At 39.2% G+C, this 27,543-nt stretch overlaps 1 protein-coding gene across 3 annotated transcripts in view; it reads right to left on the bottom strand.

Annotated features, from left to right (window-relative positions):
• The window catches only part of LRCH1 (leucine rich repeats and calponin homology domain containing 1), a 187,279-nt gene that overhangs the window by 20,858 nt on the left and 138,878 nt on the right, over nucleotides 1-27,543 (bottom strand). For all 3 annotated transcript variants that reach the window (XM_024755377.1, XM_024755375.1, XM_024755376.1), the window contains exons 10-16: nucleotides 26,360-26,427; nucleotides 24,548-24,634; nucleotides 20,223-20,312; nucleotides 20,085-20,121; nucleotides 15,703-15,756; nucleotides 14,896-14,968; nucleotides 4,272-4,381 (exon numbers count right to left, since the gene is read on the bottom strand). In XM_024755377.1, the coding sequence (XP_024611145.1) occupies nucleotides 4,272-4,381; nucleotides 14,896-14,968; nucleotides 15,703-15,756; nucleotides 20,085-20,121; nucleotides 20,223-20,312; nucleotides 24,548-24,634; nucleotides 26,360-26,427 (519 nt within the window). The remainder of the gene's footprint in view (nucleotides 1-4,271; nucleotides 4,382-14,895; nucleotides 14,969-15,702; nucleotides 15,757-20,084; nucleotides 20,122-20,222; nucleotides 20,313-24,547; nucleotides 24,635-26,359; nucleotides 26,428-27,543) is intronic.

Below are 27,543 nucleotides of genomic sequence, written 5' to 3'. Positions count from 1 at the left end.
ACTGAGACTTAAGTTTCATTATGGAGAAGGATAAGAACACGTGGAAAAACACTGACATGATTTCAACCTTTTCAAAAGATATTAAAATAAAAATCCCTCTGTAGAAAAAAAATTCAGTTGTGTCTAAAATTTTTAATTAGTTGAATTTTTAAAAGAATGGGCTCCTTGGGACTTCCCTGGTGGTCCAGTGGGAAAGAATCCGCCCTCCAATGCAGGGGACGTGGGTTCGATCCCTGGTCAGGGAACTAAGATCCTACATGCCGCGGGGCAACTAAGCCCACGCACCACAACTACTGAGCTCGCGCACCTCAACTAGAGAGCCCGAGTGCCACAAACTACAGAGCCCATGTGCTCTGGACCCCACGCCACAACTACAGAAGAGAAAACCCACACGCCACAACTAGAGAGAAGCCCATGTGACGCAACCAAAGATCCCACATGCCACAGTGAAGATCCCATGTGCCTCGACGAAGACCCGAGACAGCCAAAAAAGAAAAAACGGACTTCTTAAGTTCAACATTGCCTCAGACTTAGCAATGAAAATAGAAAACCAGACTGAGTTGAACAATAAAAGCCAAATCCATAGGGATCGTTGTGCCATGTGTAAAAATATCACATCACTATGTAGTACACCTGAAACTAAAATCATATTTTAAGTCAATTATACTTCAATAAAAAATAAATAAAATAAAATAAACAAAAATAAATTAAAATCCAACTGGTTCAGACAGACTGCAAGGGGCAGAAAAGGGATTAAGAGATGCTTTTCTCTAAGACCATGTTTTAGTTCAAAAATCAATTTTTCTCCCTTTTTAAAAAATTAAACACTTTGAGATAATTATAAATTCATATGGAGTTATAAGAAGTAATACAGAGAGATCTCATGTACGCTTTACCCAGTTTCCCTCTAAGGTAACAACCTTCAAAAATATATACTACAACTTCACAATCGGGACACTGGCGTTGATAGAACACGCCCATCACCACAAGGATCTCTCACAATGCTGTTTTACCAGCCACACCCACTTCCCTCCCACCCCCAGTACCTCTTTGGCCCTACTCCCCTTCTCCTCTCCTTCCAGGACCCCCATGACATGAATGTGTATCATCTGTTACACGCCCACAGGTCCCTGGGGTTCTCTGCTCATTTATTTTCAGTTTGTCTTCTCTCTGCTACTCAGATTAGGTAATCCCTGTTGTTCTTTCTTCCAGTTCACTGATTCTTTCCTCTGTTACCTCCATTCTGCTGTTGAGCCCACCCCCTGGGCTTCTTCTTTTGGATAATGTATTCTGCAGTTCTAAATTTCCATTGGTCCTTCTTTATGCCTTCTATTTCTCTGCTAAGATTTTTTTTTTGCGTTACGTGGGCCTCTCCCTGTTGTGGCCTCTCCCGTTGCGGAGCACAGGTTCCGGACGCACAGGCTCAGCGGCCATGGCTCACGAGCCCAGGTGCTCCGTGGCATGTGGGATCTTCCCGGACCGGGGCACGAACCCGCGTCCCCTGCATCAGCAGGCGGACTCTCAACCACTGCGCCACCAGGGAAGCCTCTGCTAAGATTTTTTATTCCTTTGCAGAGGCATTCTATTTTTTTCTTTGTTTCACCTGTGTTCGTAATTGCTTGTGGAAGTATTTCTATCATGAACAGTATAAAATCTCTGTCAGATGGTAACATCTCTGCCACAACAGTGTTGTCATCTGTTGATTATCTTTTCACATTCGTTCTGGTTCTTGGTAGAATGAGTAATTTTTTTGGTTGAAACCTGGACATTTCTGGTATTATGAGACTCTGGATCCTATTTAAACTTTCTGTTCTAGCTGGCTTTTTTGGACACGGCTCTGGCAGGGAAAGGGAGGCTACCACCTTGTTACTGCTGTGTAAATGCAGATTCCCACTTGCTGTCAGTGACTGGTGTGGGTGTGGAAATCCAGGCTCCCCATGTGGGCTCCACTGATACTATGGGAGGGGACGGGATCATTCTTAGCTCATGGGAATGAAATTCCTGGCTCCCAATGTGGCCTTCTCTGATACCATCCCAGCAGAGGTTAAAGTCTAGCTGCCTACGCCATCTTTGCAGGCATGGGTAGGGGTGGGACCACGGGTTTTCTGCAGTGTTTAGCTGGAGTAGAGCCTTTAATGTCTAAAAATTTTCTCTCTCCCTAGGCTGCCCCTCTTCTGGTCCTTTGACTAAAGTAAGCAAGCTTTCATTAGGACTTTTTTTTCTTAATTTGTATCCATTAGCATTTCCGGTTTCTAACTACTTCACCTTCAAGTCTGAGAAAGATAAAGCAAAAAAGAAATCCCACTGGACTCACCACCACTGTCATTCCTAGTCCCAAGGAGCCCAGCTAGTCTGAATTATTCTCTCCACTTTTCAGAGTGATTCTATGCTTATTTTATATATAATCACCAGGGGTTTTAGTTGTACTTAGTGGGATGAATGGGGAAAAGTACATCAACTCTATCTTCTCAGAAGCAGAAGTAGATAGATCGGTTTTTAAAACTTCAAATACAAAGTTCTGCTTTACAGCAGAAGCTCCTTGTAAATGGATAACAGCGTAAGCAAGGATGCCTTTATTGGGAGATCTGCAATAAGTGAAGCACTTGAAAATCAGTGCATGTAACAGTGTTGCATAATTCTCTTTCAGAACTGTCTTGTACAGACACCTCCACACGCCACAACTAGAGAGCCCATGTGACGCCCATGTGATGCAAGCATGCTTTCAGTCTCTAATTTTACATCTCTAAATTAAAACATAAGCTATCAATATGACCCAGGCTTTAAGAGAAAATTATATCACTCTTTGAGAGGCATAGCTCAACTTCTGATCTTATTTTTACATATCTCCGAAAGTTCACCTCCCAAGTTTCCGGCACATCCAAATATTCTAGGCAAATGACAGAGGACTGACTTGCCCTATATGAATGCTGAGTCAACCACAGTGGCTTAAAGTGGTGGTAAGAGGTTTCTGGGTTTTTTTTTCTTTCCTCCTGACTATGTGCTAAACCGTATATAAAGTATCATCTGCAACAACAAAGATTCTGACCTGCCTTAATTCAGCTTTAATTTTAATTATAGGATTCACTGCTCATTTGTAGAACTCACTGCTATCTGAAATTGTGTATTTATTTGTTTCCTTCTTACTTACTCTGTCTTCTCAATAGACTACAGGCTTCATGCAGCAGGGACCTTTTTGTTCTTTTCTCTGTCTGTCACCTAGACTATACAGCCTGGCACAGAGAGCAGTCAATAATCATTTGCTAGTGAAAGGAGAAGATGTAGTATAAAATCTACCTCCTCAAGAAGCTTCTTATATTCGTCTAGTTCACGGCTATGATACTTCTCTTTAAATATAAAGAACTTATGTAGTGATTCATGATGTACTGCCTTTAATAACTAATACCAATGTGTTCTTTGGTGACTGACCCTTGTCCTGCTGTTCGATCTTCCACATATTTACATACGATCCTCCTAACTAGACACAAAGACCATGAGGGTAGAAAAATACATACACAGTTCCCACTAGGAGCTGTGCTGGGGATAGAAACACAACAAGGAATAAGACAGCCATGGTCCCTGCCATCACCAAGCTTGAAATCTTCCCTGGCACCCAGCACGAGACTTCACCCTTGGTAGGAACTCAAATGGTTTGCCTATTACGACATTCGAAAATTCTGGCCGGTTTGGGGTACGTAGTAAGGCTAACTATAAATATCTTTAAATTCATGGCATATTATTAAGTAAATTAATAACAGTGCATTTTTTAAAGCATACCAGAACTGAAATAATACTAGCTTTTATACATAGGTATTAAGTATTTCTACTTGCATTATCTCATATATTTCTCATAAAATCCCATGAAGGTAGATGGGAACTATTGTTTTTAATACATGAAAAGACTCAAACTCAGGGATGTTAAGTGACTTGTCCAATATCAAACAGTGAGCTGGCTAGATTTGAAACTAGATATTCAGTTTGCAGTGCTTCAAAGTCTACTTTTTTATTCAAAGATTTTTTTGATGTGGACCATTTTTAAAGTCTTTATTAAATTTGTTACAATATTCCTTCTGTTTTGTGTTTTGTTTTTTGGGCCACGAGGCATGTGGGATCTTAGCTCCCCAACCAGGGATTGAACCCACACCCTTTGTATTGGAAGGTGAAGTCTTAACCATTGGACCACCAGGGAAGTCCCCAATGTCTACTTTTTAAAAATACAGAAGGCTGCTTCAATTCTGGAAAGAATTATTCAGTTATACAATGTTTCCCGGTACCTCTCGGAGCTGTTCCACCAGTTCTTTTTCTTCTCTCATCTGCTCCATTTTCCGCCGAATTGTAAACTGTGGGTCTATAGATTCCAAATTTCTCTGTGGTCTAAGAAACACTGTAACAGAAAGGGAAAAAAGCCTTTATGGAGCGCCTAGTACAGGATGCCGTATAGGGCTGCTCATATTTAAATCAAATAGTTTATTTATCCCAAATAATTCATTCACCACTCACAGAACAATAAATCCTGACTTCACATGAAAAGCTTGATTCGAATATGCTAGAGAAGATTATGTATTCAATTATTCTGGTTTGTGTGGACAAACCATCAGTTGAATCCAGGAAAGGGATTGGTCATCCTTGGCACCATTCCAGACCCCTTCTCTCTTTTTTCCACTGCTTTTATTCCAAGTTTTCATCTACACTCCAGGTTTCACAATCCTTTCATTAAATTTGGATACTTTGTTTCAGCTAATAAGACAGAATTGCTTTACAGGTTACAAACAAGCACAGGTTAAGGATTCTGTTGGCTGAGGTTTTTCATCAGCCTGGGTTAGGAACTAAGTGATGAAACACACTATCCACTCAGATAGGTATCTGAGTGTGGAGGGAAAAATTCTGCCTTCTATCATGTCACTGACAGCACATCCCAAAAGTCAGCTCTTCAGAGATGACCACAGACTCCTTTTAGAAAAGCTGGCAAGATGGGAGACAGTTTTAAGAGATCATCTCTGGCTGCAGGTCCTTAAAATTACAACCTCCAGAAACGGCGACTCACAGTGGCAACTCTGGAAGGAGTTAAGGCCCTGGCTGCAGAGAAAAGGAATGCTCTCAACCTTTGAAGGATAACATCTTTTAAAGACTAACAGAGAAGGTACAAAATATGCTATGTACGGGCAGAGTGATTATGGCAATTTTTATTAGGATACAAAGCCCAGGGCGAATTTAAACTTGAATCTTTTTCTTCCTTGAGATTCTTATCTTATTAAGACTGTCAACTTTCCATGCACACCAGAGGGGGCAAAGAACGGTTAAGAGCTGTAGTTGGTTCCCCATGTCCCATAGATTTTCAGATTGGGGGCGAGGGGGACAAATGAGGGGGGCACTTCAGAAAATTTGGGGCAGAGAACTCCAATTTTAAAAATCAATACCACGTAGAAGGCTGCACTGACATACTGTAATTCTAGGAGTTTCAATTACCGAATCTTCAATGATGTAGAATAAGAAGATTATGTAACGCTTATTCTATTCTGCCAAATATTTGCTATGAACCACTTTAAAAGCATTTCAATTTATTTGTTTTTTAATGAAATATGGTTTACAAATATACTTTGAATAAAAACAACTGGAGTCTACCATATAATCAATTATCCCATATTCACCCAACTATGTCGTTTTAACCTCAATTTGTATCTTTGAACCAAAACACTTTAATAAGTGTCTTGCACTACACTTCTCACATTTCAGTATTTTCTTTCTAAATCAGTTCTCGGATATCTGAATCAGCCCTCTGGTGCTCTACAGAGGACCAGAAAGTTGACACATCTTAAGAAATCCGTGACTTACAGAAGTTAATGGAGCAAGGGAATGATCTATTGTATATGTTAACACCTTCTGGAACCTCAGAGAGAAGTCAGCCTGGGGCCTGGGCTTCTGCCTCAAGCCACCTAAGGAAGAGCCAAAGTCTTGTCACCAAGACCTACAAAAACCAAACCCCACAGGAAGCGAGACCAATTGTTTCAAAAACAAAGGCAACGCAGGCAAAGGAAGTAGGGTTGACCAACCAGCAGGGAGAGATGAGAAGTTCACAGAGCAAAGGGAAACGAGGAAGAATTTGACAAAAGAAGAAGCACGGAAGAAACTGGAAATGCATTAAATTTGCCTTTGCACCATATTGAGACCAACCAAAAAAATCTACCCATTTAAACATAGTGACCAGAAGAGATGTATATTAAAATGTAAAGTCTAGAAATAATCCACACCACCAAAGAAAAAGTCAACCGAATTTACCAAAAAAAGTCAAGGAATGTGGACTTAGCTGAGTAACACACACACTGGCCAGCAAGGGGAGCCCCAGAACCGTTTAAACAAATCTACTGTTTTCTTTGGAGGTTTTATTTTCCTTTCCCTTTTTTTCTGGGGGAAATCTTATCTAATACTACATGTTTAATATTTTCAGTATGTTTTTACTGGCAGATTTCATTCTGAATACGAAGCTATCAGGAAGTTAAATTAACCGTGAACTTTTGGCTAACAGCACACTCTTCAAGTATCTATACCCTGTTAGAGCCCTGTGTAAGACACCAAGATAATTCAATGGTATCTGGGCTTTAATTTCCTGGCATTGCTTTTCATCTTAAACTCCCATACGTCTCAAAAAATACAAAATGCATGCTCGGGTATTTGCTTTATGAAGGTAAGCGGTCAAAAAGTGTTAAAACATATGTGAACCATTATCTTTAAGCTGAATACTTCAAATGTACATAAAATTACTGGAAACCTGACTATAATACTACTAGTTTTCTAAATAGATTAATTATTGTAGAATATATTAGAATTTAAAATGAACTATTTAATAATAAATCTACAGAGCACGTAAGTTTGTTATGACAGAATAATTTTAATAGGACCATATGGTAGCTCTGATTATTTTATCCACAGTTGTTTTGTTTTTTCTTTCTTTCAAGTCATATTTAAATAATAAATGCAGTGACCAGCCTGGTCAAAACTTCAGGAAATTGACCTATGGAGGAATTATGCCGGTCTTCCTTAATTTCATATCACTACGTTTCAAGAACTCCCCTACTTAATTCAGGGGAATAAAAGTTTAGCTTGTGGCTGCAAGACAATATTAAGAGCCGCCCTGTTAGTAACTGTCTCTCATATCAAATGTCACACTGATTGTGTAAATAAGAAGAAAAAAAGAGGGGCAAGGGAGCAGAGTGAGGGTGTGTGTCAGTGTGTGTGTGTGTGTGTACACACACATATGCATGCACAAGGGGTAGGAAGAGACAAGGAAATAGGTGATTTAAGATGCAGGAAATAATGAGTCCTGCTTAGCTGTTTAATTACTGTATTATCAAATACTGATAACATTCAAAGAATGAAAAGGACGATTTGTTTATATTTGCAATTTCTTTAGCTGAAGAGACAAATTTCTAAGCAAAGACTCTGCAGGGAATGGTGAATATGCTTATGCAGAATATCAAATGCGTCCTTGCAGGTACACGTCCAAGTCCACTGACTTTTCCGTTATCTCTACCTCCTCCTTCACCCTCTCCCTCACCTTCATCCCTGACCTGGGAGTGGTCTGTCAGCTGTGAATGTACAACATGCTTTATCTGTGTCTCTCACGGCACTCTTCACTTTGTCTTACAGGAGAGGTCTGCTTTTCTCCATGAGGAATCTGTAAGAGTTTATGTTTGTTTCCAATTTAAACCTCTACCCCTGCCCCACAAAGCAGTTTGTTAGATGAATAAACAAACAAGTGTTTCAAAAATTCGCTCATTCAAAGATCACTTTATATGGAGAATACCTTGTCAGAGATTACCCTACCCTGATAATCAGTCATCTCAATTTTTTTTAACATGAAAAATCTCCTAAAACTTAGTCTCCAGGTCTGAATGCATTAGAGACTGAAATAAAAGTTCCACGAAGGCAGAGATCTAGTCTGTCTTTTTCAGATCTGTATCCACAGTAATGAGCATCACGCCTAACACATAGGAGGCACTCAGGAAATATTTAAGGATGTGAACAAGAAACTTTTTCTAAATGTTGTAAAAGTATCTTTCAGTTAAGCAAAGAAAGCTCGCTCCTCTAAAAATTGCCTGAAATGTTACTTATTTCATTATTAAGTGAAAGGAATTTTGCATAGAAATTATCAGTCTATATTATTAACCTTTGTTGTCTAAATTTAACTCTAGATTTCTTCTCTGTGGACACATGAGGTTTTGGAATTTGGCTCTCAACTTCTCCTTTGAAATTAAAAACCTGGACTGGGTGTGATGTTGAAGACATACAAATTCAAGGGCAGCAGTATGGTGGCTTTGAAAAAGTATCGTGAACTGTAGATCCAGGTTAATGTAAATCAGAAATCTAATTAGTGCATTCATTTATTCCCGCTGGTGCCCAAAAATGAATTACGTAAATCCTCTGCCCTCAAAATGCTTTCTATGGTCTTGGGCAGTTTATTCAACCCAGTGGTCTTCACCTACTTAAACATAACATAAAATCAGTAAAATAATAATAATCAGTGCGAAGACTCCATGCTACTCCGAATAAATCAGCACAGGCAGTGTGGGGTATAGGCAGCTATTGTTTATAAAATGCCCAGATGATTCTAATATGAAGACAAAATACTGAACCACTGAAACACCTCTCATCTCACAGCTTCAGTTTCATCATTTTTGTAATGGGGAAAATAATACCTAGAAGTGCAAGATTATGGTAAAACAATTCCAGAAAATGTCTGTAAACTGGCCCAAGATAGATATGTCCATTCATTCACTTTCCAGTGATAGTTTAAAGATCAATTTTAAGTATAAATTAGCACCCACCAATTCACTGCAAATGAAAAAGGGAAAATAATTCAAAGGAAGATAGGAATGATTTTAATTTCAAAGTGAAGGGGAAAAGGAAAGAAAGATGCAGAGTAGTAAGAGGGCACAAGAAAAGGAGCAGAAGAGAAGTTATCAAGTTAAGAACAACTTGAAGTGAAGCTACCCCATCCAGCTCCAGGGGTGGAAAGACATACAGACACACATCCACATCCTTCCCCATCCATTTCAGGAGGTAGAACTTTGGGTATTGTGGGAATTCAAACTCCCAAGGACCTTCTAGCCAGTTTGCCTTTTTTTATTTCTTTGAAGAATGAGTTTTAGGGAAAATAGGGAATTTGAAATGAGATATATTTGAAACAAAATATTAGAAAGCTATGTTTATTTTTAAATAAAATTTAAATTTTACTTAAATATTGGAATTTAAATAAAAGGGTAATTTTAACATAAAGACAGTGAACAAGGTATAAAAATGCCAACTTTACCAAAAATAATTAATAAAAATACAAATGAAAGGCAAGCTACATTATGCTGGGCTGAGTTGGTAATATGATGCCCTTTATTTACACAGGGTGAGATAGCTGCAGATACTGGATAACGGAGAAAATATGAGGAAACAAAACTGCTGGGGTAATCAGCTTTGAAACGCCGGGAGAGGCCACTGAATAGGATCTACTATTTCAGAGGAACTGGTAAGAACAACGTAAAAGTAGGCTGTATTCCTCTTCCAACCTTAGCACATATACTTGGGGATACATATAGTGCTTCTTCATTAATTTAAAAAAATGTACTGGAAAATGTATTCAAATCCGAAGGCAATATTTAGCACACAAAAAAATGAAGATTCTATTTGAAAGGTCAGATCTGGGAACCTACACAAATATTTGCCAAGATTTCTGTTGCCAGAAAATTAATAGATAATTAATAGAAAATCATCTCTTGCCCAGGGCATATTGTAGACAAATTGGAAATAGGGGGAAATAACAACTATCCAATATCTGACATGATTAACCCAGGTAGATGAATACTGAAAACAATCCTTTTATTATTTGTGTGTGTGTGTGTGTTACAGCATAATAGCTACACATGAATCCCTGGAATTTTCACTCAAACAAAAACTACCAGAGAAGTATTGCCAGGTTATTTTATTTTCAGAAAGATTTTCACAATGATTATTTTTCTATGGAAATCTTAGGACTTTCAATAAAAAGAAGGCCGTCTGGCTTCGTAGCTTGCACAAAGAACCCTCAATAAACAGCTGTAGATGAAGCTGTAGATGGAGAGGAGATGATCAGAGAGTTAGAAGCCCTGGGTGTGACCCCACCTCTCCCTCTACCTAACAGCGTGACCCAGCGTGACCCAGTGTGACCCACCTTTCTCGTTTTGATTGGTTCATAAAGATAGAAATCTTACTGCTACGTAAGATGTCTAGATCTTACCCAGCTTAAAAAAAAAAAGTCTTTGGTTTCAGACATCACTCCTAAGGAAATAGCAAATCACACATAAATCTTTCATTCTAGGCTCATTTCCTTTAAATAACATCAGATCCATAAATAGCCATGCTTTCTGAAAAACAAAAATGCCTCTCTCCCCTTTTTATTTTTAAGTAAAGGAACAGGTTTATCAAGAAAGTTTTCATTTAGCCTTCCTCAACTTCCAGAATTTAAAATGGGATGATATAAGAAGGGGCCTTGGTTTCCCTGTTGTTGTTGTTTAATCACACTTGTTTTCAGTTAAAATTTTAGAAATCTATGAAATAATGAAATTCCTTTTGTAACTAACCTGCCAAGATATACATTATCCTTGTACATAAGGAAGTCTGGAAAAGCATTTTTTGGTTGAATTTTGACCAGAAATCACAGAAAATGTTTTAAATATACGGTTTCTATTCATTACACATATTGATACTTAGATAAAAAAATAAGTATTATCAGAAAATACATCTTCTTATTGTGCTTGCATCGTGGTTTTACCCCACATATCACTTCTCTTCCCTATAAATCATACTCTCTATTTCATTTCACGTTACTTTTATCTTCTGGTATCTTGGAGTAAAATGTTTAAAATCTGAAGTAACAGACCAGTATGGAGATTCAGATGTCTGTGGTAAGTATATCTAAATAACTATATTTATTTTATGTTCATCTTTTAAGCTACTTCAGATATTTAGTGGCATGAAATTAAACGATATCCACATGACTCCTAGCTAGGTGTCTGCAATTTCTTATTTGCACATTTGGTTCTCAAGCCAAATTACCATTCTTAAATATCATGTAGATGAAATTACACTCAAAAGGGCTGAAGGTATCAAAAGTCAAAATGTGCAAATAATTTGCAAAAAAAAAGCAAGTGATTTCTCTTCATTTTTAGGAATTTCTCACTTCTAACTATTTTCAGTGCAGTCCTCTTGGATCAGCCACAGTATGTCTTGATTACTTTAAAAATTTCCTATGGTAAATAAGCATAGATGATAAAAGATGAAACTCTGAAAGCATTTAGTTCAGAAGCAGGAGCAGCAGAGATTATCCAAATGTACAAACCCCCAATTTTTATAAACAAGCAAACACACCAAAAAAAAAAAAAAAGAAAAAACCCCAAGCAGAAAGGATAGAGAAGAAATTATTGTACAGTCCTTCCAAAATTCAGAATATTCAAGATAATTAAATGTAGTTTGATAAACTGCCGGAGAACAATCCACATGCACTTTTCTGGACTTTCCAGGTTTACTATTATTATCTCTTATATCAGGCATGCAGGAGAATATACACTCTATCTTCAGCTGCACAGAAATGAATGTTCAGTATATTCATTCATTGGCTTATTAATGAGCACATCGAAGAATAGGTACAAAGCCACCTACCATTGTCACTGTCTCCTTCAGATGGAACACTGTAGCTAGAGTTGTCCCATGTTTGTGCCTGTGTAAGTTTGTTGAAGGAGATAGGAGGAAGAGTGAGGGCTGGGTCTGCAGGAGAGCGAGAGAGCCAGTCCGCGTACAGTTGCACAAGGACCAGGAAAAACCAAAGGGGCAGCAGCATTTCACAAATGGCATACGGATTGTATGGAAATGAAGCGAATTTCATATTATGGAATTTAATTTCAAATGTACAATATAGGAGAAGAATGAAAGATGGCGCATGGAATAAAAAGAATGATAAAAAACTGAGTGTTAGTACTTATCAATCATATACTTGGCATGCAGTTAATACCGTTAATCGTTAACAGTTCGCAAGCCCACAGACTTAGAGTACTAATGAATCATGTCAGTGGAAAGAAGGAGTACCCATAGATTATGCAGATAAAAAGCAAAAGACCTACCAGATACCTTTACCAAAGACCTAAATAACTAACAATCTTAGCAAATATCATTCACACAAAAAATCTGTTTACATAGAAGAAGCTTAATATGTATAAATATGTCAATTATTTAGAAATAAATCTATTATAGAATCAGTGTTTGCCACTGGTGGATTTTTATCCCAAGGTAATGTAAAATTTCTCTTTAAAGACATCTGTAAGTCTGCTGGCATGCTTTATTGATAAGTGAATCTAGCCAACTCTGCTCAACCCTTGACACACAGCTATACCTCTCAATACTGTCTTAGATACTGATCAGTATAGAACCTATTTCGGACACTAGTAGAGTCTCTTTAACAACAAACCTAATTAACCGATAGATGTCAGTCAATTCAAAGCACTTCTAAATCGGTCATTTATGAAATAACACCTCTTTTTTTCTTTTGGACTAACTATCCATATAGTAATTTTTGATGTTTAGGAAATATCTATACAATTTTTATTCAATCATAAGGCAGGGCCAATAAAATACAGGGACATGATTCTAGTAATGCATATTTGGATATACACAGTTGTCTTTCTTGGGAGGAAAACACAGAAAATAAAATTTCATTTGAAGAAAACTATTAGTCTACTTTAAGAATCTAAGTTTCTATTCCCACTTGCTAATTTGAGCAGTCTGTTTTTATTTTTAACACAGAAATCACATGAATTCGTATACTTAACTTGAAAATAAAAATTAAATCACTTTTTAAAGTTCCAAAGCTACTCAATCAAAAATAATTTCTCTCTTTTGTAGTCATGTGATCTTCAATTAAGATTAGTAGGTATATTATTTTCTAGAAAATGCGAAAAATACATACTGTAATATTTTAAAGTCACTAAATAAAAATTTTAAAATTCCCAATACATGATGCTAGTTTCGTAACGTTCCAACATGCCAACTGATGTTCCTGAAGAAAAATCAGCATTACTTACGACAACCAAACTCCACAAAGCTTTCTACAACTGGCACAATTTCCACACTGGTTAGTCAGCATTATAGAAAGGTTGGAAGCTAGGAAAGGAAATTATCTTTGTTTCCTGCTATTCAGAACAAATACTTCATTTATTTTTCACCACCACAAAGAGTCTGAAATGGTTCAACAGTGTGGGTATGAGGTTGATAAGTTGAGTTTGGACCCCATAAAAAGAACTGAAAAAGTCACGGAGACAATTCTGCAACTAAATTGCAAAGATGCACGTTCAAAAGAATATTATTCTTTGGAGATTCATTCAACTTTTGATTTGCTCAATTATAAGTTTTGTTTTGTTTTGTTTTGTTTGCGATACGCGGGCCTCTCACTGTTGTGGCCTCTCCCGTTGTGGAGCACAGGCTCCGGACGCGCAGGCTCAGCGGCCATGGCTCACGGGCCCAGCCACTCCACGGCATGTGGGATCTTCCCAGACCGGGGCACGAACCCGTGTCCCCTTCATCGGCAGGTGGACCCTCAACCACTGAGCCACCAGGGAAGCCCCTAAGATATTTTTAAATTCTGTAAAAGTGCTTGTAAGGGATAGGAGAAAGTCTGTAGCCCAACATGAAGTCCTCAGTGTATAGAGAACATTCCTGGCAGATCATCACTCAGGGCATGGAAGCCTCCATTCCTCCCAGCACAATCTGAGACCTTGGAAATGGAGGCCCAACCCAGATCTGGCTGCATACTCTCAGCTCCATGAATGGTGAGGCCAGCCATTTGAGTCCTATTTCATGCACAATTTGGTTCTCCATAAAACACCTCCTAACCCTTGCCACACCCAAGCATCTTCTCAAATGGCTTTGTCTTACAGCCCATTCAAAATGCCAGGAAGCCATTACACCTGGCCACATGTTACCCATCAATCAACTTTCTCCAAAAACGAAGAAACATTCCTTTATAAAAGAACCATCTTCGTTTTTTTTCTATGGGTACCCTTTTTCAAAATATACACATGTATAACTTCAATTGTTGCCAAATGCTTTATTAAAAAACCCAAGAACATATGAGTTCTTTACTACCTTTTGCTTAAAGCGTCCGAGTCCTTTCTTAGCACTTACTGAAAAGCATTAGCAGTGAGTGTATGCAAAAGACTTAAGAATCAAAAATATTAAAACAAAGAAGCACCTAAAAGAAGGTAGATAGTGCTAGAACTTTAAGTACGTGGAGAAATCAGAAGAACCAAAATTTTCTATACATAGTCCTTTTTTTAAAATCAGCAGTTGTTTTGCATATTGCCATAATTTACATTTGTGAATATACTAAGTTAAAATAAAGTAGGTAATATAAGCAGAAATGCTCTTAAAAATGTCTCCTGACCACTCATGTGAGTCTTGGAACGACCACCCTGTCACATGAGTAAATATACAGTCCTTACGAAGGCCCAGAGAGCAAATGAGGGGTGTCTCAGAAAAGTCACCAGCCTTAATTTAGCAAGGTACCAGGAACCACCGGGGCAAAGGGGTGGCTATTTTATCAACAGAATATTTCTTTCCCACTTACACGTCCCAACATCTTTTTCTCTTTGCTCTGATTCAAAAGAAGGTAAGATAATCTATTACTGATAACATGGCGTTAACAGGTGATTCACGACCACAAGGCTCGAAAATATGGCCTCCCCACGCTGTAGTGGGGTTCTGATGCCAGGACTCAAACTCACCAGAGTTGACAAGGCTGCTCACACTACAATGTATGCATTTAAAAGGCTAAAGAGAAACTCCGGAGCTGTTCACACGTGCAAGAACGCTAAGGTTTCAATTTACCTGATCGAGGCTTCAGGCCAAACAGAGCTGTGCTGGTGTTGGTAGGAGAGATGGCAGGGGAGTTCTCTCTCATCTGTGGTGTTAGAAGAAAAGGACATTTTTTAAAGAACTGGAGCAGAACTATGCATGCCTCTCCATGATCAAGGATTATAATAAAACCACGACCTCCTTGCATTTGCTGCCGTGAGGAAGTCCTGACTAAAAAATGATAATTGATGTATCTTCACATTGCTAATGCTTTAAGTGGTAGAATCGAGAGAATGTTGTTTTGGGGGAGATCCGTCCAGTTGTGTATGTGCTCATTATAAAAACAGTTCATAGTTGTGTGATACTGGCAATCCCTTTCTGCTCCCGAATAGATGCGTGCGTTCAGGTGCAGGCACTGACACACACAAGCACTCACTCACATCCACCTCACAGAGGGCACATCTGATAAAGAATTTCATAACACAACGAGATGAGAAAACAGGTAACACTGAACAGGTGTCTCAGCTATAGGGAAACCACACACTGAATCACTTATAGATAACGAGACATTCCAAATGTTGCCTACATGAGCTATTTTCACTTCGTTTTCTATAAAAATGTTCCCATGTTTGGTCTTCAAAGTATGTCTTATAAAATGAGTCTTTAATTATGGATAGGGCCGGATCGGGCTACGAGAGCTAATGAGAGATTCCCTCAGAGATTCTGCAATACAATTAACTCATGAATCATCATGGTCTCAGATTATAGATTTCTGTACAAGATATTCCAATTCAGTCTTCACAAAATACCTCAGCTTTCATTAATCTTCAGGAAACTTACCTCATTGGGAGAATACTCGCTCCCATTACTCTGTAATGTTAGATCATTTTGCACCTTAAGGAAGAAAAAAAATGCATGGTACGTTCCATCAGACTATAAAATTAGTGAGGCAAGAACTGAGTTTTTCTAACTTCCATCATATCCCTGGCACATAGGGACACAATGAATAATATGCTGAATTAATTAATTAGTAGTTAAGTAGGCCATACTTACATTTTCTAAAAACATGCAACTATATTCACAGAAAAATACCACTAAACTATCACACAAACTAAGACAAGGGATTTCCCAGAGCAAAGCGCTCAGTCCAAAGTACCTGCGAACTTCAGCTTTCCTTGCTAGGTTACCAAGCAACCTGCAGGCTCCCACCTGCTGGGAGCATAAGGGTTTTTATAAATGGTCCAAGGCAGTAGTTCCCAAATACACAGAATCTCATTGGGAGCTTTTTAATAAATATACATACCCGGACCTAGGAAAATTCTGCGCTGTCAATTCAACATCACTTTGCTTTGTCAACCAATGGGGAACTCGATAGTTTATTTTACCCAGATCTGCCTTCTTCATAAGGTAATCAAGAACCCCACTGAGGGAATTCCTTGGCAGTCCAGTGGTTAGGACTCCATGATTTCACTACTGAAGGCCCGGGTTTGATCCCTGGTCATGGAACTAAGATCCCATAAGCCGGGTGGCACAGCCAAAAAAAAAGCATTGATCCAAAAAAATTTGGTGATAGCTAATATAAACATCTTCATATATGTCACCAAACTAGTATAAATTTCAGATGTCTGTTCCTATTCCTATTATTGAGGAGTGCCATTAAAAAATATTCCCAACTGTGACAAATCCAAGGGAATAACATATTTTTAGAATAAACAGTCATTCATTTCCCTACTCAATTAAATGTCTGAATTGCTAACAAGTAACTTGCAGGTTTGATTTTCTCTGTAAGAAACTCATTCCTCTAATTTTCCCTGTTGTCCCCACAGCATCCTTCCCTATTGGATATTACTTATGTATGAGAGTATAATTTGCAATTCTTCCTGAATGGTTTCCATTGCTACCCAAACTTGATGTGGACAGTCATGTAAAGTGTGTTAAAAGTCAGATAATGTGATGTGCCGACAATTACAAACCATTTCATAATCTTGGCCTCACTTATCTAACTGGGCACCGGCCTATCCCTCAGTGTTTCTGTCCGGTTCATGCTCTGTGCTGATTCGACCATGGCCAAGCTGCCTCCTGGGACCAATCCAAATCCTAGCTGCCCCCCAAATCTAGGTTTATTTCCCTTTCCTTAACCTCTTATCCTTTCCCCAGTCTCACAGAGCACCTAAAACACTCAGGATTATGAACTCTTTCATATGCTTCTCTAAGTTTTCTCAATGTCTAAGCCTTCTTTCCTCCACAATTTTTAAAATGCCTTAAAAGTGAGGGCAGGGCTTCCCTGGTGGTGCAGTGGTAGAGAGTCCGCCTGCCAATGCAGGGGACACGGGTTCGTGCCCTGGTCCGGGAAGATCCCACATGCCGCGGAGTGGCTGGGCCCGTGAGCCATGGCTGCTGAGCCTGCGCGTCCAGAGCCTGTGCTCCGCAACGGGAGAGGCCACAACAGTGAGAGGCCCGCGTACCGCAAAAAAAAAAAAGTGAGGGCAACTTCATCTTCTTCCTATCCCAGTCTTCAACACCCCAAACAAGGCTGAATCCAGCACAGGGACTCAACAAATACTGGCTAACTGATTCAAGACTATTGTAAAGATACTGCTTTCTTCCTGAATGAGATGGAAGAGAGAATATAAAAATCACCAAACCATAAAGGAGGGTCCCACTTAAGTCCCATATAACTATCAGCACTGGCCTTGCTAATCTACCACTTTCTTTTCCTCCTCCTTGTGACTTCTTTTTTCCACCAGAGCCAGCAATTCCTCTCCCTTTTTAAAATCATGTGGACAGAGAATTGCCCAAAGAAGGAAGACAATGTGTGAGAATTCCTTACACTGAACGTGACTCCTCATTCAACCAAAAAGGGGGAAAAAAACTATTAACATTGTAAATCAGACACGGAATGGAGATCTTTTTTCCTAGAGGCTTGGTGTCTGCCTGATACTCCGGAAATCATGCACACAGGAGGGCATCTATTCTACTGGAATCAAAAGTGGGTCTGCGGCAGGATTCTAACATGGTCTCCAAGCACCTCTTCACTGACTGATTGTTAATTGCAAAGGGAAAATAGAATACTTAGATGGTGGAGAAATCAGATTCTACCTCGATTGGGTAATCAAATTAATGTCACCAGTGAAGCACAGATGTACACAATGTGCCTGCAAATGTGGTACCTGAGAAGGACACCGCACCACCAGTGCAGCATCCCAAACGAGAATGCAGGGACTCAATCTAATCATGAAGAAATATGAGGGACTTCTGTCCCACAAAATAAGGGGCAGTTCATTTTACAAAAAGAAGAGCACTATATTCTTCAAAATTTTAAGGTCATAAAAAATCAAAGAAAGGTTATGGAAATGTTCCAGAATAAAGCAAACTATATAGTTACCTGACAATTATTGCCTCTAGACTGGATCCTACACTGAAGGGGAAAAAGTGCTATGAAAGACGTCATTAGTTCAACCTAAATATTTGGAATATGGATAGCAGATTAGATGAAAATATTTTATCCCTGTAAATTTATGAAGGTGATAACTGAAATGGGGTTGTATAGGATAAAATCCCTATTCTTAGGAAAGGTACACCGAAATGTTTAGAGAAAAGGACTATGATATACAAAACTTTTCCTCCAATTTTCAGAAAAAGAACTATGTGTGTGGAGGAAGAGAGAGACACTGCAAATGTGTTAAAATGTCAATCACAGGTAAATCGGGGTGCAAGGTTATCATTTTTTACAACCTTTTGTAGACTCTTGTAATTTTTAATAAACCTTTTATAAATTTTAAATTATTTCCAAATAAAAAGCTAAAACTAAAAGTGAGTCTGTACAGAATCAAAAGCAGCATGTCTCTAAAGAAGAGCCTGTGGAAATGGGCCCAGGGCAGCTTGCACATAAGAGGCTTCCTGATGTCCCACTACTGGGTCATTCAGTGATGCCTCCACCTGGGGGAGAGGGAGTGCAATGATTCTGAGGACCACACTGATGACACTCACAGAGCAGAGTAACAGTAACAGCTAAGTTAGGTGTCCTGGGTTACAAGATTGATCCCAATTTATAGAAAATAAAGGTGAAGTTAGAAAGGTAGCCCACAGGAGCTCACAGTTAGCAAGTCTTTGAGATAGGGCCGAAACTTAACATAATTCCAAGTCACTACACTCAAATATGAAGCCACGCTCTCTGGGAACATGGGTTTTTATATTACAGTTCTTTTCCTCATTTAACACAGAGACTTAGCTAGTTAAGAGTGTGAAACTGCTTGACTATGGTACGTGTCCAGACACCTCAGGGGACATAAATTGGTTGTACTGAAATTAGCCATCCTAAGCCTATTCAGTAAGAAGGGATAAAACAGGTCGTATGTAAACAATGTTTTACTCCCATGTCGCTGACTCAAGCCTATCTCTCTAGGCCTGCTTCTTCGGGACCTTCCAGGCTCATCTCTAGCTAATTATATCAAATCTGCTTTCTTTACAGACACCCAAATTTCACCGTCTGTAGCTGCCTGACCTACCTTTACTCTGTCCCCAAACCCAACCCTCCACTAGTTTCTCTTTGCCAGAGTCACTTAATCCTCCTAGGCATATCCCAAATCACTCATTCTTGTCTCTCAAGTCTTTCCTAGTTTATGTTCATCTGTGGCTGGTAAAACTTGCATCAGATGGTCCTACCTCCAGTTTTTGTTTTTTTTGTTTTTTTTTTTTTTTGCGGTCCGCGGGCCTCTCACTGTTGTGGCCTCTCCCGTTGCGGAGCACAGGCTCCGGACGCGCAGGCTCAGCGGCCATGGCTCACGGGCCCAGGCGCTCCGCGGCATGTGGGATCTTCCCGGACCGGGGCACGAACCCACATCCCCTGCATCGGCAGGCGGACTCTCAACCACTGCGCCACCAGGGAAGCCCCTACCTCCAGTTTTTGACAGAGGAGGTTTCCGTGTGGGTCTTAGCTGCCAGGGCCTGACTTAAGACCGACCGCCTGACATAAAAAATTTAGAGAACTTAATGGAAACAGCCAACTCTCATCTTTAAGGGGAGGTGAGTATAACAGATAAGCAGGAAAACTAAAGAAGCCAGAACTATAAAAAAACTGAAAACTAGACCTTGAACTAATTTGAATATTGATCTCACTAATGAATGTTCCACCCCACGATAAATCTCGATAAAATACGGTGGCCACTCTCCTGTAGCAGAGCATTGCACCAGAGCTCTGGTGAATCCAAGAGCAGCCTTACCTCACATTCTGGAGACGTCTCCAACTGTATTTGACCACTGTAGGAATTAGAGGGAAAAAAGGATACAAAGTGGAATTTAAAGCAAAAATATTTCAATGTAAAAAGGTAAAATATATTGTTATAAAAAGGTCAACATACTTTAGTGCAGAGTCTTGTAATTCTAAGTCTTCTGCTGAGTCCACAGGGTAAAAGTTGACAACACTTCTCTCTGTAATATCTGTGCTTAATCTAAAGAGTAAGGGGAAAAAAGTGTCACCAAATGTATTAAACTTCTAATAAATTCTACTGCTTTTAGTCATATATTTAAAAGTTATGTCTATTGTTAAGATTTAATAATGAAAGGTTTATGGTAGAAATTTCAAACTACATGGTATTTCCCCGCCATGTGCCAAATACAATATAATGTAGTTTTAATATAATTTTCCATATGCTTTGGTATCAAAATCCAACTTGTTTGAAATATACTAGTAATTTCTGATAAGGTCATAATATTCATAGGTAGCACACACTAAATTTTATTCTAGAAATTTATTAGTTTACAGAAGCAAGTAAAGTTGTTCTATACTATACTATACATGTACTATATTATGGTATATGTACCAAGGGCATTTGTTTTAACAGGAAGATCTCTTTGATAGACCCTAATACTCTCAATTTAAAAAATAAGAATTTATAAGCAATTTGATATGCATTTTAAATTCTGAAATTGTCTTACAGTTTCTGAATTTCTGTGATTTTAAGAGCTGAACTTTTTTTTTAAGATCTATAAAATAAGGAACTTCTATAAGTCATATACAAGTTATAAAGCTATTTGAAAAAGTAGGGATAAGTTCATATTATACATGCCCATTGAAAATGGTATCAAACCAACAGTCAGAAATCCTTAAGAAACCAACACAAAAGCAAAACAGGATAGCAATATTCAACTCAATTTTTTGATGTTAAGGTTGTATGAAAGAGAAAGCTCTAAAATTTAATCCTGTAATCAGCGGCTTGACTAAAACAAAGAAATCTGGATCTAGGAAATACGAGATAAAGGAAAACCTTAATGTGTACATAAACTTTTTATTACTATTATTCAAAAGCAACTAGAAATAAGTGACCTCTTGAAGTGCCCTCTCTCTTTATTAGGACAAAAACAGGACTCTTTCTTTATCCCTATTACACTGGCGCAAAGACACGTTACTATCAAGTTAGGATTGTTGTATTATAATATCTATTTCAGGATGTACAACAAAGATCTGCAGCCGCCAAATTAGTGGATTATTGTAGGGAGGAAATTAAATCCCCATAAAGTTTTACAATGTAAATAATTTAAAAATAGCAATCCATAAAGACGCAAACCAACTATCCCTTGGAAGGTTACTCAAGGCTGTTTTCTTCCACGCCCACCATGCTGACTTGCTTGACATCCTTGGCGACTCTTTGCCTCAGACCTTTCCAAGCTGGAGAGTAATCTGCAGATCCTCAGTTCATCCCACTTCTCAGGAAAGACGATGCAACTGAGGTCCAGAGCGGGGAGCCACACCTTCCAGGTCACCCCGATCTTACACTTGGTTCCAGTCCCACATTCCCTGGCCGCTGCTATTTCCATCAAACAAGGCTGTTCTTTTTCAATTTGGGGCTCACATCATAATCTCGAATTTGTAAGAAAAGTTTATTGGAAAAGTAATACGAAATGTAGAAATATGAAAACAATATAAAGTTTGAGCCCAAGTGGGGCCTTCTCTCTGTCACACCGTGTCTTCTAGGCTCTGTCCTGGACTCACTTTCCTTCCCGTTGATATGCTTGCCCTTGGGAACCTCATCCCCTTACACTACTCCTGTTATGGCAGCACCTTATGAAAGTAACTTTTAAACCTAAGTCTCGAAGCCCCAGACCTGAACGTCTAGCCGCTGAATGGACGTTGTCACATTGCCACCTTGGATTTTACTCAGCAGGTCCTAAACTGACCCCAACATCCTCCTCCTGAAAACCTGCCGTTCCTCTTGGTTCCCCATCTCAGATGGAGACATGAGGGGTCAGGTCTAAAACAGAGGGACTGTTTGTTCCCTCCCACCCTCACCATCCACTTCAAAAAATCACCAGAGAACTACCACCGTACCTACCACTGTGTATCTACAATATTTAAAAGTATAAAGAAAAGTAGTAATTTAGAAATACCCACAGAAAAAAATCCATCTTAATATATTTCTTTCTAGTTTTAATTTTTCCTAAGCTTCTTTTACAACTGGGACCTAATTCTATTTATATCGTTGGGATCAAACTTTATGCATTTTTTATACTTTTTAAAGTTAACATTATATAATGAGCAATCTAAGATATAGTGGAAAGTTTAAAAAACATTTTATTGGTCACATATTACATCTTATTAATGACCAAAATTTAAGTATCTCCAAATTGTTAGATCGTTTCCTTTTTTCCAAATATTTTGCTATTAAAAGTGCCTCTCCCCTCACAATTGCTGTTCATGTCTCCTTGTCCCTTAGGATATTTTTTAGAATTAATTCAAAAGTTTTATATCTATTTTTAGACTATGGCTACAAACTACAAGGATGTCTTCTGGAGTGGTTCTGCCTGTTTACCTTTCCACCAGCAGTTCATTTATTATTTCAAATCTTCACAACATTAAAAGATAAGTATTTATAGCCCATCTTATAGATGAGAAAACTGGGGTACAGAGAAGTTATATAATTTACCCAGATTAACTGGTATTAGAGCTGGGTTTGCAACCAGTATCTGGTTGATTAAGGTATGTTCTTCTCCAGCCATGCTATTTCCCCATTCCTTATAATTTCTCTCTCTCTCTCTCTCTCTCTCTCTCTCTCTCTTAGGATGTGAAACTCAGCTCTTTAAGGGACTTACTTGGCTAGGTGCTTGCTAATAAGCCAGGCCCTGAGCCAAACATTAGGGAGAATTAACCACATGAATAATCATATTTTAAAACCATCATTACCTCCCCCTACATATAAAATAAAGTCTCAGCTCCTCCACACAGCATTCAAAGTCACGCCTGCATCACACCCAAAGGTCTCTCTGGTGAGTCTCAGTCCTGGCTTCACATCAGGAGCACTGGTAGAACTTTTAAAAAATAAAAATGGCCAGACCCCCAGCGCCACAGGTGGTGTCGGGCAGAGTGTCTGTGTTCTGGAACTTCTACAAATGATACTGAAGCAGAGCCAGCACGGAGATCACCTTTTCTGCCTGAGATTTTCCAAGCTTGCTCCATTCTTTCTGACCTCTGTACCTTTGAATAAGCTTTTAATTCAATCCAGAATTTGCTTTCTCCTTGAAAATGCCAGCTACTAAAGGCCCAGGTAAAATACTCCAACCTTCAGGAAGGTCAGCCAAGCCACCCTCCCTTCTCCATCTGGGGTCAGGATCCCCTTCATCTCAAGCACTTAAATCAATGACATGTATAAATCACTACTCAAAGCAATGTCTATTACTATAGTTTATGTTCCTAGAAGGAAGAGCTGTGTCTTGTTCATCTTTACATCCCCCAAGGTGCATACTGTAGATCTTTCCATGCTCTAAGCACTCAGCTAATGTCTGCAGAATGGAAGTGCTTTTGAAATCAATTGCTAAAGATTTCCAGCCATACTCAACCCGAGCTAAAACTATTTCTTTTAGAGTCAGACAACAGTGCTGGTGTACTCTCACTGGCACTCTGGGACTCACTCATCACCCTGTTCATAAATTCCCAGAATGTGGTGTGATTTCCACGCTCACCATATTATCAATATAAGACCACATTATCTTCACATTGAAATTCCCAGGATCCCTGAATAGTTTACCAGGGATAAGCTTCGGATCTATTTCTCTATTAGTACGGTAGTTATTATCTGATACCAGGTATACTGCTTTACTGAAAAATATTTTGTCTCTAGGAATTCCGTTATCCTCAGCTAAGAAACCAAAAAATACACCTATATATAAAGTGCTTATTATTGATAAAGAGTAATTCAATTAAAAAATTATCTTGTCACCCAAATCTTTAGAAATACATGATTTAGTTAACATATATTTGGCACCATCAGAAATAAATATGGTAGTAATTGATAAACCAAGTCTTTCCTTTTTGGAAACTCTCTTATATTTCTCTATTCTATTATTCTATTCTATTGAAGGGGTTTAAACTTCAAGCTATATAAAGTATGCAATTTGACTGTATTTCTGTTGTCTAAGAATTATACAAAAATTGCCCTATGAATTCCACGAAGGGTGAATGAATTTCATGAAGGGATGGAAAAGCGGGGAACTGCTCTCAGTCCCTCCAGAAGTTTGACTCTTTTACTTACGATCTCAGGAAAACAGGCAGTTAAAATGACTTTTCTTCGTTAGTGGTTAGTGCTAAGCCCATATTGTGTGTATAAATACCTTAAAAACTGAGATAATGTACTCAATAAATTAGTGTACATTACCGACACCTGAAACCTGGGCCAAGGAAAGACACACATACCTGTTGGGATCTTGCAGCAAATCCACTGCTTCTCTCAGCTGTTCAATCATTGCTATATTCATGTCCTGGTCTTTGGATGAACTTATTCTGCAACATGAAACCAAGCTTTAGACTGAAAATGATCACTAGAACATGAACAGCACCTAGGTTCTTAAGAACAAACTTATAAAGATCCATCTGACACTGCAAAAATGATTTTTGACAAACTCAACATTTTAGCGAGGATGTGTCAGTACCCTGTGGGGTGGGCTGCCAGAGTGTAGCGGAAGAGCTGCTGGGTGGGAGGAGCTAGCTAGGCTGTAAGGCAGCTCACACAAAGTCTCAGTGCCCGTGGGCAGTGCTCACCTGTAAAATCAGGGCAATGGACTGGCTGGGTAGTTCTCACGCTGTACTTTCCTGAGCCTGAGGGGGATCCACAGGGGTGCTCAGCTACGGCGGGTCCGCACTACTTCCAATTCCAGTTCAACCAGCCTGGCTCAGTTTTATTGCTTTCATACAATATGGGACTTCAGTGTGGGACTCTGGTTCCCAGTCCAGGCTCGTTAAGCAGCAAAATCACCTAATGGTGCTTAAAAAAATATGCCGGGTCTGATACTCCTAAGTAGATCTGTCTGGGGCTTGGACATTTTCTTAATCAGATGATACTGATTTTACAGGCAGGGTTGGGAACAATAGATATAAGCTTGAGAATGGGGTTTCCAAAGCTTTACACAGTTTAAAAACTCTTTCCCTATAAAATCCTTTTCGCTATAATTCTATGATCAAGCTAGTTCTCCTCGGCATCACAGAAATATATCCAACAAATAGCTGGTTATACTGGACAGTGATTTGAAAGGAACTCTGCAATATTTTTAAAAGGCAAGAGAGATCTGATCACGGTTCCTGCTTTCCATTGCAGAATATAAGCCAATGTCTTTCTGTAAGTGGAGAAACTTTTTAACAATGGAGTAAATTCTCACTACGGGGAAAACCCTCATGAGGTTTGATGGACGGTCCAGGCCTACATGCCAGATCATGGAAAACAAAATCCTGGGAATCAAAAACCTACCCTCTGCCATATGGTCCAAACTCAATCCCCCTGAGTGGCAAACCAGTAAAGTGGTTTACTGTCTGTTAGATGGATCACTCATGCCCTCCTTTGTAAATCTTTATATGCGAAAGAGTAGAAGCGCTGTCCATCTGGTACGAGATCCCAGCCCTCTGTAACCCTGGGGCAAGATAATCAATCTCCCTGTGCCTCAGTTTTGTCATCGGTGAAGTGAGGGATAACAATAGGACTTACAGGATTGTTGTAAAGAGGAAATGAGTTACTACCTGTGAAGTATTTTAGGACACTGCCTGGCACGTGGTATTTAATAACTGTTAGCTATTACAATTATTAGACTTAAGACCAAGACATTGAGGTCTATGGTTTTCTCAGATCTTGAACTTGAAGACTCTGGGGAAAGAAGTGGGAACAGGACCACGTATCACTTTAGGTCCGGTTGTCGGTTTGTTCAGAGAAAGGAAAGTAAGCTAGAATCTCTAGTCTAGAAATTCTATCTAATTTCCTGAATCACATTCTACCCACAGCCTCAAATCAGATAAAACTCAAGGCCAAGGAACAGGTATGACCTGGCACAGTATGGCCCCAATCCTATGGCAGTAAGCATCAGACAGAGGAAACCTTGCAACTTCTGAGCAATATCACTGAGGAAGGTACCAGCTTGCTTAAAGAAAAGTGGACCAAAATTCTATCAGGACAAGGCTGCCATCCTGCTTGAAACATGAACTTTACAGGATGGTGGCTCATCACCAGCCTTCGGTACTCACATCCCCTCGGATGGCCAGTGCGCGTCCTCTTCTATCCGTAACAGTTCTTCACAGGCCTCAGTCCTTTCCTGTGGACAGAACACATGGGTCTTCTGAGAGCCACTGGCTGTAACAGTCAACAGTCTAAACCTGCCCTCATCCATATTCACCACAGCCAAAAGGTGGAAACAACCCAAGTGTCCATGAATGGATGAATGGAGAAAATGTGGTCTATACATACAATGGGATATCATTCAGCCTTAAAAAGGACGGAAATTCTAACACATGTTACAACATAGATGAACCCTGAGGACATCATGCTAAGTGAAATAAGTGAGTCACAGGAAGAAAAATACTGTATGATTCCACTTACCTGAGGTTCCTAGAATAGTCAAATTCATAAAGACAGAAAGAAGAATGGTAGTTGCCAGAGGAGAGGGGGGAGGGGATTGGGAAGTTATGGTTTAATGGCAAAGAGTGTCCGTTTTACAAGATGAAAGAGTTTTGGAGATGGAGTACGCAACATTGTTTTGGTTCCACAACAATGTGAATGTACCATGGAACTGTATACTTGAAAAATGGCTAAGATGGTAAGTTTTTATGTTGTATGTATTTTGCCACAATTAAAAATAAAATAAAATTTTAAAAAAGAAGAAAAGAAAACCTGGCCGAGGACTACAATACCTGTTAACTTAGAAAAGAGTCAGAAATGCAAGGCTTAACTCCATTCATGATTGCCCTCTTAGCACCTCCTGATGCTGACAGATTCCTCAGCTGGGCTTGTCAGGTACATGAGAATGTGCATTCTGATGTTGGTGAGAGAAGCAGTGTGTGTGTGTGTGTGTGTGTGCGCGTGTGTGCGTGCGTGCGTGCACCCGGGCACATGCCCACTGTTAACAAAAAAGGAAGTATTAACGACAGAAAAATGCCTCAAATTGCACCTAATAGTTTTCACATGTACAACGTGCAGATTTCACTGAAATGCACCCCCCTCTTAATATCCGGAAGAAACACTGTGGTGGGAGTATTTAGAAAGGCGTGGCCCACTGTTGGAACTTCCATGCGAGTCTTTCCATCTTGATCTCTGACACAGAGAAATGCTGCTTTAACTCAGCTGACAGCTAAAACGGAAGCCATCCCCGAAGGGGCAAACATTCCCCTAGCAAGGAAGGAACAACAGACAAAAGGACTGTTTTCTGTGTCAA

This window comes from Neophocaena asiaeorientalis, unplaced genomic scaffold (genome assembly GCF_003031525.2).
Source record: "Neophocaena asiaeorientalis asiaeorientalis breed wild unplaced genomic scaffold, Neophocaena_asiaeorientalis_V1.1 scaffold59, whole genome shotgun sequence".
In the NCBI taxonomy this organism is placed as follows: domain Eukaryota; kingdom Metazoa; phylum Chordata; class Mammalia; order Artiodactyla; family Phocoenidae; genus Neophocaena; species Neophocaena asiaeorientalis.
Note: the sequence above shows the minus strand (reverse complement) of the source record. Positions and strands in the feature narration are given on the sequence as shown.